We start from the raw sequence: 14,361 nt of genomic DNA, 5'->3' as shown, positions 1-14,361 counted from the left end.
ATCACAGTCACCACAATAACATGTTTGCTTGTATTAATCCAGAGGTACAGTCTGCCTCTGTCCCAAACAGCCGAAGTTTGTGACTATAGTCACTGTGTCAGGGTCCTTCTGAGACTGGGTGCAACAGCTGCAGAGAAGGATGGACCACAGTTTGTGGTCAGTATAGTCTGCCCCTGAAAGGTTGGACAGCAAGAAGGCACTTAAATTTCAAAAACCTTTACTCTCTTAGAAGGGAGGACAAAAGCATTGTTTAAAGAGCCTCATGATCAGCAGGACTATGAGGAAAGATGAGAAGTCATAAGGTTACAGTAACATATTACTGTGTTCTGCTCCAAGATTATTCTCCCAAAAGCATTCTGTAGAACTTCAAAACAGAACAAAATGAGAAACAGAAGTGGAAATTGAACGGGAGGAGAAAGAGGGAAGTGGAGAAGTAAAACAGAGAAGGAAAGAGAAGAGGGAAAAGAGAAAAAGGGAAAAGTAGAAAATGGAAAATGAGAAGGGTATAGTCTTTGATCTACCTTTAGACAAATATAAAAAGTGGAAAAGGGCCATTTGATTCTATACAGATACGAGGTATTAGTGTTAAAAGCCTATCAGCTCCCTGATTATTCCAACAAAGCTCACAAACAGCAAGGGATTAAGACAGCCAAGCACAATCCAAGTCTTTTAGTATTAACTATACTCATTTTCCTGGTCTTTGACTGCTGTTTTCTGTGATCATGCCACTGAGAAGGAGTGCTGCTCAATACAGGGCTATCTTGAAGAATCATGTCACCAAGACAACTATCTAGTCAAGTTCAGAACACTTGCAAGAATGGAGATCCCACAAACTCTCTCACCAACTTCTTCTAGAACTTAACTGCTGCCGTAGGGAAGAATTTTTTCCCCACTCGTTCAATCAAAATTTCCTTTGTTGCACCTTTTGACTGTTATTTATTCTTCTGCTCTGTTTTGTCCTCTAAGAAAGTCTGCCTCTATTGTCTCTACCACCATTCAAATAGTGGTGATGAGGACCACGTCATCACCTTACCCAGGAGTGGAACCTTCCTGAGGTAAAGGGCGGCTGAAGTTAAGAGAGACACCTGGGATCTACAAGTTCAACAGTAATAGAATATTGGACAGGAACAGCTGACAATGGTGAGGTACTAGTAACGAGAGAGAGAGAGAACGTGAACAAATAAATGCTGTGTACTCCAGGCTGTTATACCTGCTTAACAAAAGTTTCATCTTCAGATGAAGAGTGCCTTAAGTTTCTAAACTGGAACAAGAGAAGTTCAGTTTGGGAAATGCTCGGAAAATGTGAACATGACCCTCAATCTTTAGGCTTTCCCTATAACTTACGAGATGTATTTTATGTAAACTGGCAGTTGAGAACTCCTTGTGTCATGACCCTTACAGAGATAGAGAATCACCTGAAGTCTGTCAAACTGTTCCACTTGCACTTCAGGACAGATACAGACATTATGACCAAGCTCCTGTCTGATCCTTGTGCAGATACATGAGGATGTGGAGATAAGTGCTGAGTTAAGATAAGTGCTGCCCCGCCTCATCTGGTTTCAAAATGCAAAGTTTGTTTCTTCTACATACTGTGAATCAAAAATGGAAAGGTCGAAAGAGGTTGGCGGCACACAGTTGTCCCACCTTCCTCAGTAGGGAAATAAACACTTCCTGTCAACCACTTTGATGATGGTATCATTCTAACAGACTGTTCCACATGAATATTCCTTCATGGATTTCAGTCTGCATTGTTTGTGTTGCACTAATCTACATTTAGAGATTTATCCCTGAAGAAAACACATCGGAGCTAAGTATTCAGACACAGGAAAACCAGCTTTTGCTCATATCAGGTAAACATATCACACAGGATAGTTAGTATTTCCAAAATACTTCAATGTATGGCCACAGTATTGTAATTATACACAGAACAGAGGACAAGACAGCATATTCATGTAGATAGTCTAGCTTTCCCCATAGTTGTTTTAGACATTTATACCAAATCATATATTTACTAGTGAAGTTTTGTTCTACTGACTGTATAGGAGCTAAATGAGACAGTAGCTTTTTTTGAATGCTGTTTATGGAAATTCTGCAGTGTGTCTGGAAACAATATGTCTTGGAATAGGACACTTAAGACACGAGTAACTTCAGTATACCAGAGGGCTTGTAAGCAAGTATTCATTTAACACTCATACTGTAAATACTCAGAGGTGTCTGCATTAACTCCTGGTTGGAGCAGTAGTTTTTTCCCCACTTTTTTTTTTAAATGAAAACTTCTTTGTTGAACAAGTCAAAGCTCATGTGGGTAAAGCAGTAACAGAGTTGCCACAATTCCATTCTGTCTCTTGAAATTCTGTAAGGGAAGTGTAAAAAAGGAGCTACAATACTTCAGGTCACCAGTGGTTTGTTTATTTTTCCACTGAAAAGCATCCTTGAAATTTTATGCATGTTTACACTTGCACTGAACACCTCCCCCACTCCCCAACTCATCATATCTCTGGCCCAGGATGTTGCCATGTGGTTCTCATTTGTCAGATTTGCATCTCATGATAGATTAAGTTTCACTATAAGTGCATCAGAAAAAAGTCCTACACCCCCCATAACCTCCTGAAACCCCAACATACAAAAAACCCAACAAGAAATATACATGTAGAATCAAAGACTTATAATATAAGGCCACCTTAAGCAGTACTTTGAGTTCAGTCAAATATTGCTTGGTAAAAACAAATGGAGCTATACACTAATATGACATACTTTATAGAACACTAACTAAAAACTAAAACTCTTTCAGATAAGTGTTTTTACATTAATACCATTTCACTACAATTAACTAATAAGTTATTTTGATCAAGAGTCAGATTTTTTCAGCTGAGAAAATTTTCAAAACTTGTATGTCCTTTATGCCTTTCCTGTAATTGCATGTGAAAGAAACTAAAGACGAAACTAAAAAAAATCAAACCATGTTTGTTAAACCACATTCATGGCTTGCCTGAACAGGATGAAATGTTTGCTTGTTTTTTACAGTGAAAAGCATGAAAGGGTTTGAGTCATGTATACCCACACCCACAAGCACCACAAAGTGGCAGCACTACTGTGGAGCATTCATTATAGATGAGTGGCTCCTCCTTACCAAGTCAAGAGCTGCGCTGGTTTGGCAGAGTGTTGAAACAGATGGAACTGGAACAGCTTTTGGAAAGTTGAAGGCTAAAAAAGCTAAGACTTTGGCCCTCTGAGAATAAAAAAGCATCACATTCACAGAAGTGACACAGTGTATTAAGTTAGTCTGTAGCTGACCAAAGCGGGATGGCGGAAATAAAGATCCTTACTGTGGGGAGACACTGCTCCCTCACACGTCCCTCTGTGAGGCAGCCACTGCACTGGCAAGAAGGATTGACTTGATCAATGGATATTTTGGTGTTAGGAATTCCAAATATGAGAGGATTCCTAGAAAAGCTTTTGATTTTGCATAATTTCCCCCTCAGTTTGCTTTGTAGACCACCATACAGACATTGATGCGCAAAAATTACTCAAGCTACAACCATATTTGTTTCAATTACCCACAACAACTCTTTCACGCTTGAAGATATACCTTCTAATGCAACATGACAGTGCTGAGCCAGAAGTTTTCTGTGGGACAGAAAGAAACACAGGAACAAGCAGCAACAACTCTAAATTATTATATTTCAAGAACTGTTGTGCCTGCAACGTATGTTTGACAGCTGTTAGTTATCCAGTTAAGACATCAAACATACGACAATACAGTGTATATGTATAATGGTGGGGAAAAAGGGGCTTGATACATTCTGTCACCTGGTTCAGTTTTTTGGTACCATCAAGGAAGAGAAAATAATACATCTAGAAAGGCTACATAGCTCCTCTCTTACCCCGAACAGATCTGCTCTTTCAAGTTGCCTGTTTTTCCCATGAGCATGGCTCACAGATCAAGTTGTAAAATTTTTGAAGGGATCACTCTTAATTATGGGACCGGATTCTACCTGAGATGTTCAGGGTTCAGTCTATCACATCATCCATGTTGTGAATGAAGGTGTTAAAGAGTGTTGGTCTCAGTATGCACCACAGGGTAGCATACTAATGTAGTAGTAACTGACACCCAGTAACTGCACTTCATACCACTGGATTACACCCCTTCAAGCATGTGTAGGTCAGACTGTTGTCAATACACCTCACTGCCCACTTATCTAGTCTTTACTTCATGAGTTTATCAATGTGGATGTTACAGGAGACAGGGCTGAAAGTCTTGCACAAGACCACAAATACCAGATGTTTCTTCCTCACACACTGAGCTGGTTATTTCATTGCTGAAGGCTATGAGCCTCTCAGGGAAGATTTTCCCCTTCCCATATATGTGCTAACTACTCCTTATCATCTCGTTCTTACTAGAATGGCTTCCACAATTATGTGCTCCCACGCCTTCCCAGGAACTGAGGTCAGCTGGTCAGCCTGCAGATCCCCAGGTCCTGCTCCTTGCCTTTTTCGAAAACAGGGAGTGACACTGGATTTCTTTCCATCCATAGGATCTTCTTCTGATCACCAGAGTCTTCCAAAGATTGTATTCCAAAGTTCTATCTCAATGATATCAGCCAGTTTGATGAGCCTTCATGGATGTGTCTCATCACGTCCTGTGGACTTGCAGTTATCCAACTGATTTCAATGTCCCTTCACTCAGTCTGCCTCAATGGGGGACTAATCATGGCATCAGACTTTCTGAGTTGGGCTCAGGGCTCAGTTTCCTGAAGGGAAATCTTACCAGTAAAAAGCGAGGCAAAGAAGGCATTGAGTACCTGGGCTGTTTCCATGTCCTGTCATCAGACTCACCCCATTTCACTTTGCAGCAGATCCACATTTTCTCTAATCTTCTTTTTGCTGCTGGTATTCCTGTAAAAGCCTTTCTTGTTGCTCTTCTCTTCCCTTGATAAATTTAATTCCAAAAGGGCTTTGGCTTTCCTGAGCTCATTTCCATACTCTCAGACAGTGTGTCTATGTATTTGCCATGCCACCTGACCCTGTTTCCAACTCTCATATGCTTCATTTTACTGTTTACTTATATGAAATATCACCAGAGATGAATCAGAGCTTGGATGCCACACAGGATTATATTCTGGAACTGTTTTTCAGCAAACCCCAGTTACAGGCTATCCAAAATATCCACGGTTTATAGGAAATTTTGAAGCATGTCTTGGAGCACTATTCTTTTCTCTCAAGAGTCATCAACTTACTCTTTAGCAGGCAGCACAGAATTAAAATTATTTCTACGTGGGTTCTGTTCTCCTTGAGTTAGGTTATGTGTATCACTTGTAAGAAGGGAAGTGATTATGAAATGCAATGAGTAATGACAGATACTATAATGCTCTCTTAGTTGCCATCTACCAAAAAAGTACAGAGGAAGTCAAAAGCTATATTCAGCTTTCCAAAGAAGCAGAGACGGACATCATGACTATGCATGGAACTCTGATTTCACAGTTCAGAGAAAGATATGTCACAAATAGGACTGGAAGTTAACTGTACCTCATCAATTATAAGTTACTGTGGTAACTCTTCACAGCAAGGATTGGATTCAGGGGCAGCAGAGGAGGTAGACCCAGAGTCACAAGACTCAGGAGGTTCCCAAATATAGAATGAACTGGCTGAAGCCCTTGTTTGTTAATATTTCGTCTTCTGTATTGAAGATGAAGCAAAAGACCATGAATGATGGTGCAATTCATATTCAAATCTCATTGCTGAATCTCTATTACCAGATTCAGGCTACCGTCGATTGAATGTTTGGAATAAAACACATTTGAGTGTCTCCAGAAAACCCTGGTTCTTCTCAGAACCCTTCAGGAAAACTTGGTACAGACCCTGGCTCTTCTCAGACTGGGCTGTAAGACAGCCAAAAATGATGTAAAATACTGCAGTTCTTTGTCAGGACACATTCAGCTCTGCCAGTTGCTTTTCCCAAGGCTTTCTGACCAGAAAGTATGCTGAATGATACATCTCTCATTTCATGCTCATATGCAAATACATTAAAACTGAGGTTTGCTCATTTTACTCATTCTTTGGGAGAATTCTACCTGCATTCTACTCTCTGCAACATCTGTGAATTTCTAGGTTTGGGAACAGGAGCTGCTAGAGATAGGAAGTTTTCATGAAGAGAATTAACCACAGTCTAAATTGGTGGTTGATATTGATGTGTTATGAACCTGTGGTGATAGTGTGGGTTGGCCAAATGGGAAAAGATTGTCTGAGGACTTAAAATTAATGATGATAAATAGACATTGTCTCTTAAATAGTTACCATTAACGACAGCTTAAATAAAGCAATCACATTTCACTAAACTGTAAAAATTACTGTGTTTCTAGCCAAGGCACATTTCCATAAATTGGCAAAGCTACTGCATGGATTTGGTCAAATGTGAGATACCACTACAAGAAAAACCAAACTAATCCATGGCTAACACAGCAAAGGAAAGGGGAAGAAATCACAGCCAAAGGCACAGGCAGCCTCCAAAACAAGCGTTCGATCTTGCAATTAATGTGTTAGAATAAGAAATATGTTCTTTGGAACCCTTTGAATATACCAAACATAAATAGTGCAGTCAAATCTCTCCTCCTGATGCTCATTTATTGAAATGGTCCTTCAAACTCCAAGTGCAAGTGGCAAATGCAAGCACAATTGTGATTTTGAGTTCTATTTAAGATCATGGAAATAACTGCTTACTCCAGACTTCCAGTGTGCCCAAGGATGCCTCCAGAGAGGAAATGAAGACAGTTATTATAACACTATATCCACCCCAGCTGGTTTTCTCTTTGGAGGCCTCAAAAAAAAAAAAGCTAAAAAAACCATCTTCTGTTGCCCGGTAGAGTCACTGAGGAAACATGTAGTTTATTGTCCAAGAGAATTAACATGTAGAGGGTGTCACACAGAAAAAGAATCCGTTTAGAAAAGTAACAGAATGGAACAAATTTTCTAAGTCAGGTTTGTTCTACTGGTGTTATCAATCTCTTCAGCTACTGAAAGAGATGACCCCAACTGAAACCAACTGATTTTCTATTGTAAATTACTGTGTTTTGCATGGAAAGGCCTTTTATCAGCTATGAAATCAGGCTTGGCTCCACACTGAAAACATGCACAACAGCTGGTAACAGCTTGAATATGTGCCTGAAGGATCACAGTGGTTCATTCAATTTAGACTCAATTGCAGTTTGATGATGTCCAAATGCTCAGTCTGGTGCAAGAGGATTGCAATGCCATCTAAGTTCTCTTTAAGAAGGACTGCGCTTTATTATCGCTGTAATTGTGTCCTGTCTTTGGAAAGAATGGACTGAGCCATCCCTATCACACATGTGATTGCACACATTTGAAACTCAGAGCACATACAACAATTACTTGGTAGAAACAATATTTTGAATGTATAGACATGTTTGCTCACACTCATTATGTCAGTTCATTGTGAAGAGAAGTTCTGGTCTGTTGCTTGTAAGAATTGCACCAGTTGATCACCAGCCAATGAAAGTCAATAATTCAGGATTCGTCCATTAAACTCAGCAGGTCAGGAGTGCAAAGTTTATGTCAACAGCCTAATGACAGCCTTTCTGTGTACAGAGGGCCAATGAAGGAGACAAATATTTACTTTATGTAAACAATTGCTAAGCATGTTACTTAGGCCAAGAAAGTGCTGCTCAGCTTGGCTTATAATAAAACCCAGATGTCAATGAGAAATTTGTAAAGCTTCTTTTAGAGTGCATAAACATAATATAAACTGCAGAACCACATACATTTGAACATTTGTTTTCTATATTTTTTTTAAATGCAGGCACTGGTTTGACTGCAGAGAACTGAGAAATGCTGATAACTGCCTAGATAGCCTAGAAGAATAAATGTCACTTCTGCAAGAAGCTAGAGCAAGTCATAGGGATGAGTCTATCACTCAGACTTGAGATTTTCTGACTTTAGCTCTGTCCACAGTTTGTATGCCAGCATGTTCAGGGCTGTGCTCTGAGTACCTTCTGTTCACTAACTTAATTTGTTATTGAAGACACAAAATGTGTTAAAAGCAGCCAGGGTAACCAGTGGAAGTCAAAATACATTACCAGGCATAATTAAGGGCCAAGTACATGCACTGCAAGGCAGTGCCAGATAAGACAGACCAAGCTTTTATGAACAGAGACATACATGCTTGTCAATTGAACAAAAGAGAAGTGAGAAGTAATTATTAAGACACCAACATATCTTCAGTCCTCCCACACAAACCCAAGAAGAATTGGGTACTGTATTTGCACAATTTTTGTGAACACAAGAGAAAAACTGCAAAAGCTCTCCATAGTTTAAATGACACTAACTCTGGGGGAAGAGGAAGAAAGCATTTTATTCCTTACCTTTTTGTACACGTGCAATGCCAGCTGCAATGAAATGGACTAAAGCCTTTCAACAGAGATAGTAAAAATTCATCATTTGAACTCATGAAAACTGCTGAGATTTCAGAACTCGTGTTCAGTTTCACTCTGAAGCAAGATCGCATTATTTCTTAAAAGTTTTGTTGAAATAATGACCAATCCCGTCAATTTGCAGGCCATGCAACTGAATTTTAAAGTTCTGAACTAAATATTTCAAAATTTTAAATATTTTATTTTAGAATTAGTAGTTCATTACTTTAAATATAGGGTTTTATATACTTTTTTTGTTTTGTTTTGTTTTACTCTACAATGAAAGCAGACATTCTAGGACTTGGAAATGAAAGCAACGCTTCTACTAAAAGAAAGGCCCAACATCTCACAGGTTTAATAAAAAGTTAAACTAGAGCCCAGAAGTTCTCAAACAATTTCAAAGACTGTCATCTGAATTTTCTCCCTACAACTTCCCACCCACTTTTTCTGTGGAGGAAGTAATCATAACTAGACAAGTTATCCTCTCAAGAGGAACAAGACTTGGTCAAAATATTGTTCCTGATAGGAAACAGACGAACATTTTCTAACTAGTCTTTCTAGTATCTCTCACAAAGTCATGAAAGAGCTCAAGCTCTCTGCTACATGTCTGCTGAGGCTTTTGTTTTATTCAGCACCCTCAACCCTCCTCCGCAATTCAGTGCTCCCCTGAGGAAAACAAGAGGACAAAGATGGTGAAGGCAAAGATAGCAAACTTTTCTCCTCTAAACTCCAAGGGCCACTGTTTTCAGGTTTGTAAAAAATAAGTTACCCCCTCCCCATCCCTCAGTGAACAGTTCAATCCCTGAACAGTTTTCTTGCCATTATTTAACAAACTCAAGAACATCTCAAGGTATTTTTTTCCCTTTTGCGTGAAACCAGCACAATGATACAACAGAAGGCACCTGCACCATTCCTCCAAAACCACATTTACTCATTCACGGTTACTCTTTCATTCAAAGGAATTCAGATACAAATCTGTGCTATGGGTAGATAGAGTAGAGCCAGACTCAGAAAAGCAGTGCAGCATTATTCACTGTGCTGGAGAATCCTGGAAAGCAGTGATCTAGAAGGAGACAGTGACAAAAAGGACACTGGGCAAAGCACACATTTAGCAGCTAAAGGCCTGAACACTAGGGGGTCAATTCATCACTCTGTGTCTCCAAACATTTTTATCTTAAATACACAGTTTATTTCTGTGCACTCTATTGCTAAAAAGAACTGTGAGAAAGGAAAATGAGGTTATTTCTCCAATAGTTAGACTGAAAGATTTAAAGTATGAAATTATTCTCTTCTTCAGTAACAGGTACAATTTGTATTAGTCATGTATTTGCAGCACCAGAAGGAAAGGAATATTATTCCTGTCTCTGGCATTCAACACCTGATTTCAGAAGATGAAATAATTTAAACAAAGCATCAGGAAAACATGTAGTGGAATGGAAAGCATGAGACCCACATTATATCAAGCCCTTAAAAATCAGATGTAAAAAAATCTAGTAAACATTTGAGAACAGGAGCTTTTGTATTAACAGAAAAATGAGTAGGAAATATTAGGCTAGAATAATCATGAAGGATCATATGCCCAGAGAAGTTTCCAAGTCTCCAGTGATCTTAGGATCTTGCATAACTCTACTTGATCTTCATTCATGGTAAAGTCAGGTGTCCTTCCAGCACCAATAAAATTCTGCACTGGAAGAAAATGTCCAGAAACAATAGGGATTATCTTTCCTACTTCTGACTTTTGACCTGACCTTCAAAGGTAGGATATTAAAAAAAAACCAGACCTTCAGGTAATAGGAACAGGCATAGACCCACCAAAAAAGTTGTGTGTCAAATAAATACTTGCAGTTTTTGTCATTATACTTGTAGTTCTAATGATCTCCTGTTTATTAACTTTTATGTGCCAAAATTTGGTTCTCTCCTGTCCAGACCTCTCTCATGCACTGTCATTCATCAGCTCAAGAAAAACATTTTCACCTGATGCAACAGAACTGCCTTCAGTCAACAGACAACGCATTATATTTCAGTCACCATTCAGATAAACATTTCTTAGACCTGGTTTCAGTTTGTTTCCTTAATTAATTACCTGTAATACAGCATTACATATTTCTCATCTGTACCTATAGCATTTTTAGTGATAACTAATCTGTGGCTTTTTCTCCTACTGCAATAACCACCTGGGGCTTTGGCTTTTAGATGCCAAAGTGTCAGTGATCTATGATGGTGTCAATTAAAGAGGAAAAATCAATCTGAGCAACATTAAAGTCTTTATGTGAGGTATCTATTTCCCAACAATTCTTTCTAATGCTCCTATCACACAGTTATCTAGAGGTCATTTACATAACAAATTCCAACTATTTCTGCAAGACAGTAAAAAAACTTTTTGATAGAAATATATTTCCTAATGGCAAAGCAATATGTGAAGCCTTTTCACTTTTCTCAAAATTACATATAAACTTTAAAATCAGTGTTCTCTCTCACTAGTTAAATGTGAGTTTATGCCTTCCAGAGATGCTGAGGAATTTGGCTCTGTTACAAGAACATATGACCTGAAGTTACAAAAAGACTTTTCACTGAAAGTCCATAAAGACTGGACTGGTAAAACTAGACACTTAACTCAAGAGATTAGAAAATCTCAATTTGGTCAGACTCTTACCAGGAGAAATCTCTATGCACTGAAACAAGCATCACATCCATGTCTTTGCACTCACATCATGCCTGGCACATTCCTGGTATGTCCACAGTGACACATATATCTATCCTAATTATAAAAACATTCAGTATTCTGAATTTCTTTAAAGTACTTTCTGTTAATTATTACACTCTGAAGATATATTGAGAAAATAGGCATGATAGGTTGCCTTAGAGCTGGAGAACCAATGTATTTATTTCCCCTTATCCAGAATGAATGGGAATTCAAGCTCCTAACTCACAGCAGCTTTCCTATATGAAATGATGAACAGTAAGCAGCAGAGAAAATGAAGATCTGAAATGGTAGACTCTCTTTCCATATTAGGAAAGCAAATCTTAAAATTCCCACTTTCTGTCGATTTATAAACATGATTTGGAGAAGCCTTACCTTCTATGATCTGAGCTGCTGCACCAGCACGGATTGACAAGCCAAAGAGCAGTAGTGACAAGTCCCAGGTCCACCAGGCAAGCCTGGAGCAGGTGTGCCAAAAAAAAGGGAGGTGGAGGAAGAATGAGACCAAAGACTGTAATACAGAAACACACGGGGAAAAAAAGAAAAAGTAAAATTTAGAAGCAAGACTTCTTACCATGAGAGCATTTTTTGAAAGTCAGTTGAAAGAACTTAAGTGAGGAAAAAGTTCAGTGCACATGAGTTTTATGCTTATGAAAATAAGTTAATAAAAACTGGAGCCTGCTGTTTCTCCTCCAACGTTCAGACACAAGTGGAACAAAGGCAGCACTCAGGCTCTCTGTGTGACTCACTGCAATTCACTGCTCCAGCTCTGAAATCTGACTCCGTGTAGACTTTCCTGTCAGACCACTGCCGAAAACTTCCTACTGTATTTATGGATGGACGCCCCTTACTGCTGTACACCATCCCGGCACTGTCATTATCCAACCCGGTCTTTAACTGCTGTGTACCCTGACAGGCAGTAGCACGGCTTCTCCAGCTTCCCCTCCCGCTGCTCCCGCCTGCTCACAGCCTCCACTTATCCAATAAAACATGACCTCCAACATCCTTCCATCCAGCATTACACAGGCAGTGAAACAAATTCTTATACGGAATGGGACCTTTATCAGGCCATTTTAGCCAAACTTCATCAGAAGCAAGTTTTAAGATATGAGCAGGACAGAGCAGCAGTTAAATGGCAACAAATGCCTGGGATTCACAACTGAACTGTCTTACAGATTTTCTGTCACCTACAGAGACACTTTGAAGTACATCCTTTTCTCTGACAAGCTCTCTAAGTTTAATATTTGCAGAGATTTACACGCTGGATGTAGTTTGAGAGTGTATCTCTGCCTCAGCAGCTGTACATACACGTGTCTGCTATAGAGATCCTGTCACTGAGCATTTCTAATAGTTTCCATTAAAAGTGTTATTTCACCCCTCCCTCCTAACTCAATGAAAAGCATTTTTTCCACTTGTAGTTCTTCAAAGCTAGCACTTGCTCAAGGAAGAAATTCTGCAAGGATATGCTTGAAATAATTCAGACAATTTCTAAGTCATGAGATATTTAACAAAGGCTGCAATTGTCACTTTTTGACTGGGACAGGAAGGAGCGTGGAAAGCACTGCATATGGAAAGGGACCAGTGGGCTCTTGGTAGATCTAGATTGAAAAGTGCTGAAGATCACCTTAGGAGAGTCAAAACTGAAAACAGATTTACCTAGGATGGGAAGTGGAAGACAGACAGGAGTAAAGTTTTTTGCAGTAATGAAAGAACAATCTCAATCAATAAACAGAATTAGGAAAAATTTTATTTCATGCTGAATAAAATGCTTGAGTTTGGGGAGGGGCGTGGGGGTGGTTGTTTAGTTGGTTATTTTGGGGGGAGGTTTGTTACTGGGTTATCTTAGTGGTTTTTTGTTGTTGCTGTTGTTGGGGTTTTTTGATTGATAGTTTATTATATTTTATTAAATTAGGAAATACAGAGGTTAGGGTTTTAAAATCTAGAATCTTGATTCTACTCCAGACTCCCTTTTTGGTTAGAAACCACAACAGGTCAGCTCTCCCAGGTATATTTTTAACTAAGCCACCAGTATTATTTGCTATACTCCTCCATAAAGATAAGGAAGAAAGAGACCAAATTATCCTTTAATCAAGTGTCTTATTATAAACACACAGTTTTATCTTCTTCAGAGGACCAAGAACCCCCCTTTTTCAGTCCCATAGTACTAGATCAGTGCTGAAAAAAGGTTTAATCATTCACCTTTTCTACTTGAGGCTGTCATCTCTTTCCTTTCTCTCGCCTTGAAATTTCTCCATTGTTACCATCAGCCGCACTGCTTAGAGGAACAGTGTTTGTAACATTTGGTCAAATCATATACAAAACCTATTTATTTTATGCTTATCTTGCACACTAGATATATGTTATCCTAAGAGAAAATACTGTTTTTAAGCATTCATGGAAAATGTATTTATATACAGCCTGGCTCACTTTTCCATTTTTTTCAGGTAATATTTAGTAATAGCTACCAAGAGCCATTATTAGTCCTGTCAAACAATTTTTAACTCAGATCCTTCCTTCAATAGGAAGGATCCTTCCTTCCTTTCTGTCTCTTTATCCACAAAATGTCAGCAGCTTACCTGCATAAACATTCCTGTTGCGACAGAGTTTTTATCCAGTATATATGACCAAAACGTATGTCTGTCTTGGTATCTTACAGTAGACTAACATATTTAAGAGATAAATGTAGAAGCAGCCTCCAGATTTATAAAATTTGTAGTGATTTTTTTACAGTACATGCAGCAAAGACCTAATTATTGGATGGATTTTTCCTCTGATTTTAGAAAAGCCATAGAAATGAAGGAAGTAATACACGATTCATGCAGATGATCTTCATTAAATGCTGCTGACAGCGCCTTTAGTTTCTGCTGGACATTTTAACATTGGTATCTGGCCAATGCTCAACATTTTTATCCAATACTGGATAAAAGAAAACAAGACAGAGCATGTTCTTGACCTCAGCAGCCCGTTAGTTTTGAATGGACAGCCGTGGAGGAATCCCGAAATACAAACAGTTTATTACCCCCACTCCTGTAGGTCACTGGGATTTCTTGAGTGTCTAGTGATCATTTGTAAGCCAAAGAATTACTGAATTACAGGCTCTCTATATCTGCTATATCCATCTATCCATGTATATCTTGCTCCCCACAAAGGCAGTGACATTTGTACACATGCACTCAGTTTTAACCTTACTGTTTGTCTCGTCTTTTTCAAACACAGCAGGACTCCTTCGGATTAGGA

General features: G+C 38.9%; 1 protein-coding gene across 1 annotated transcript in view; it reads right to left on the bottom strand.

The window, feature by feature from the left end:
- The window catches only part of COL15A1 (collagen type XV alpha 1 chain), a 116,341-nt gene extending 104,281 nt beyond the window's left edge, over positions 1-12,060 (bottom strand). The window contains exons 1-2 of the mRNA XM_017738629.1: positions 11,699-12,060; positions 11,500-11,582 (exon numbers count right to left, since the gene is read on the bottom strand). Of these exons, the coding sequence (XP_017594118.1) occupies positions 11,500-11,582; positions 11,699-11,709 (94 nt within the window). The 5' untranslated portion in view covers positions 11,710-12,060. The remainder of the gene's footprint in view (positions 1-11,499; positions 11,583-11,698) is intronic.
- Positions 12,061-14,361: the final 2,301 nt, after the last annotated feature.

The sequence above is a fragment of the Corvus brachyrhynchos genome, unplaced genomic scaffold (genome assembly GCF_000691975.1).
Source record: "Corvus brachyrhynchos isolate BGI_N302 unplaced genomic scaffold, ASM69197v1 scaffold146, whole genome shotgun sequence".
In the NCBI taxonomy this organism is placed as follows: Eukaryota; Metazoa; Chordata; class Aves; order Passeriformes; family Corvidae; genus Corvus; species Corvus brachyrhynchos.
This window is presented reverse-complemented; position numbering and strand designations above follow the sequence as displayed.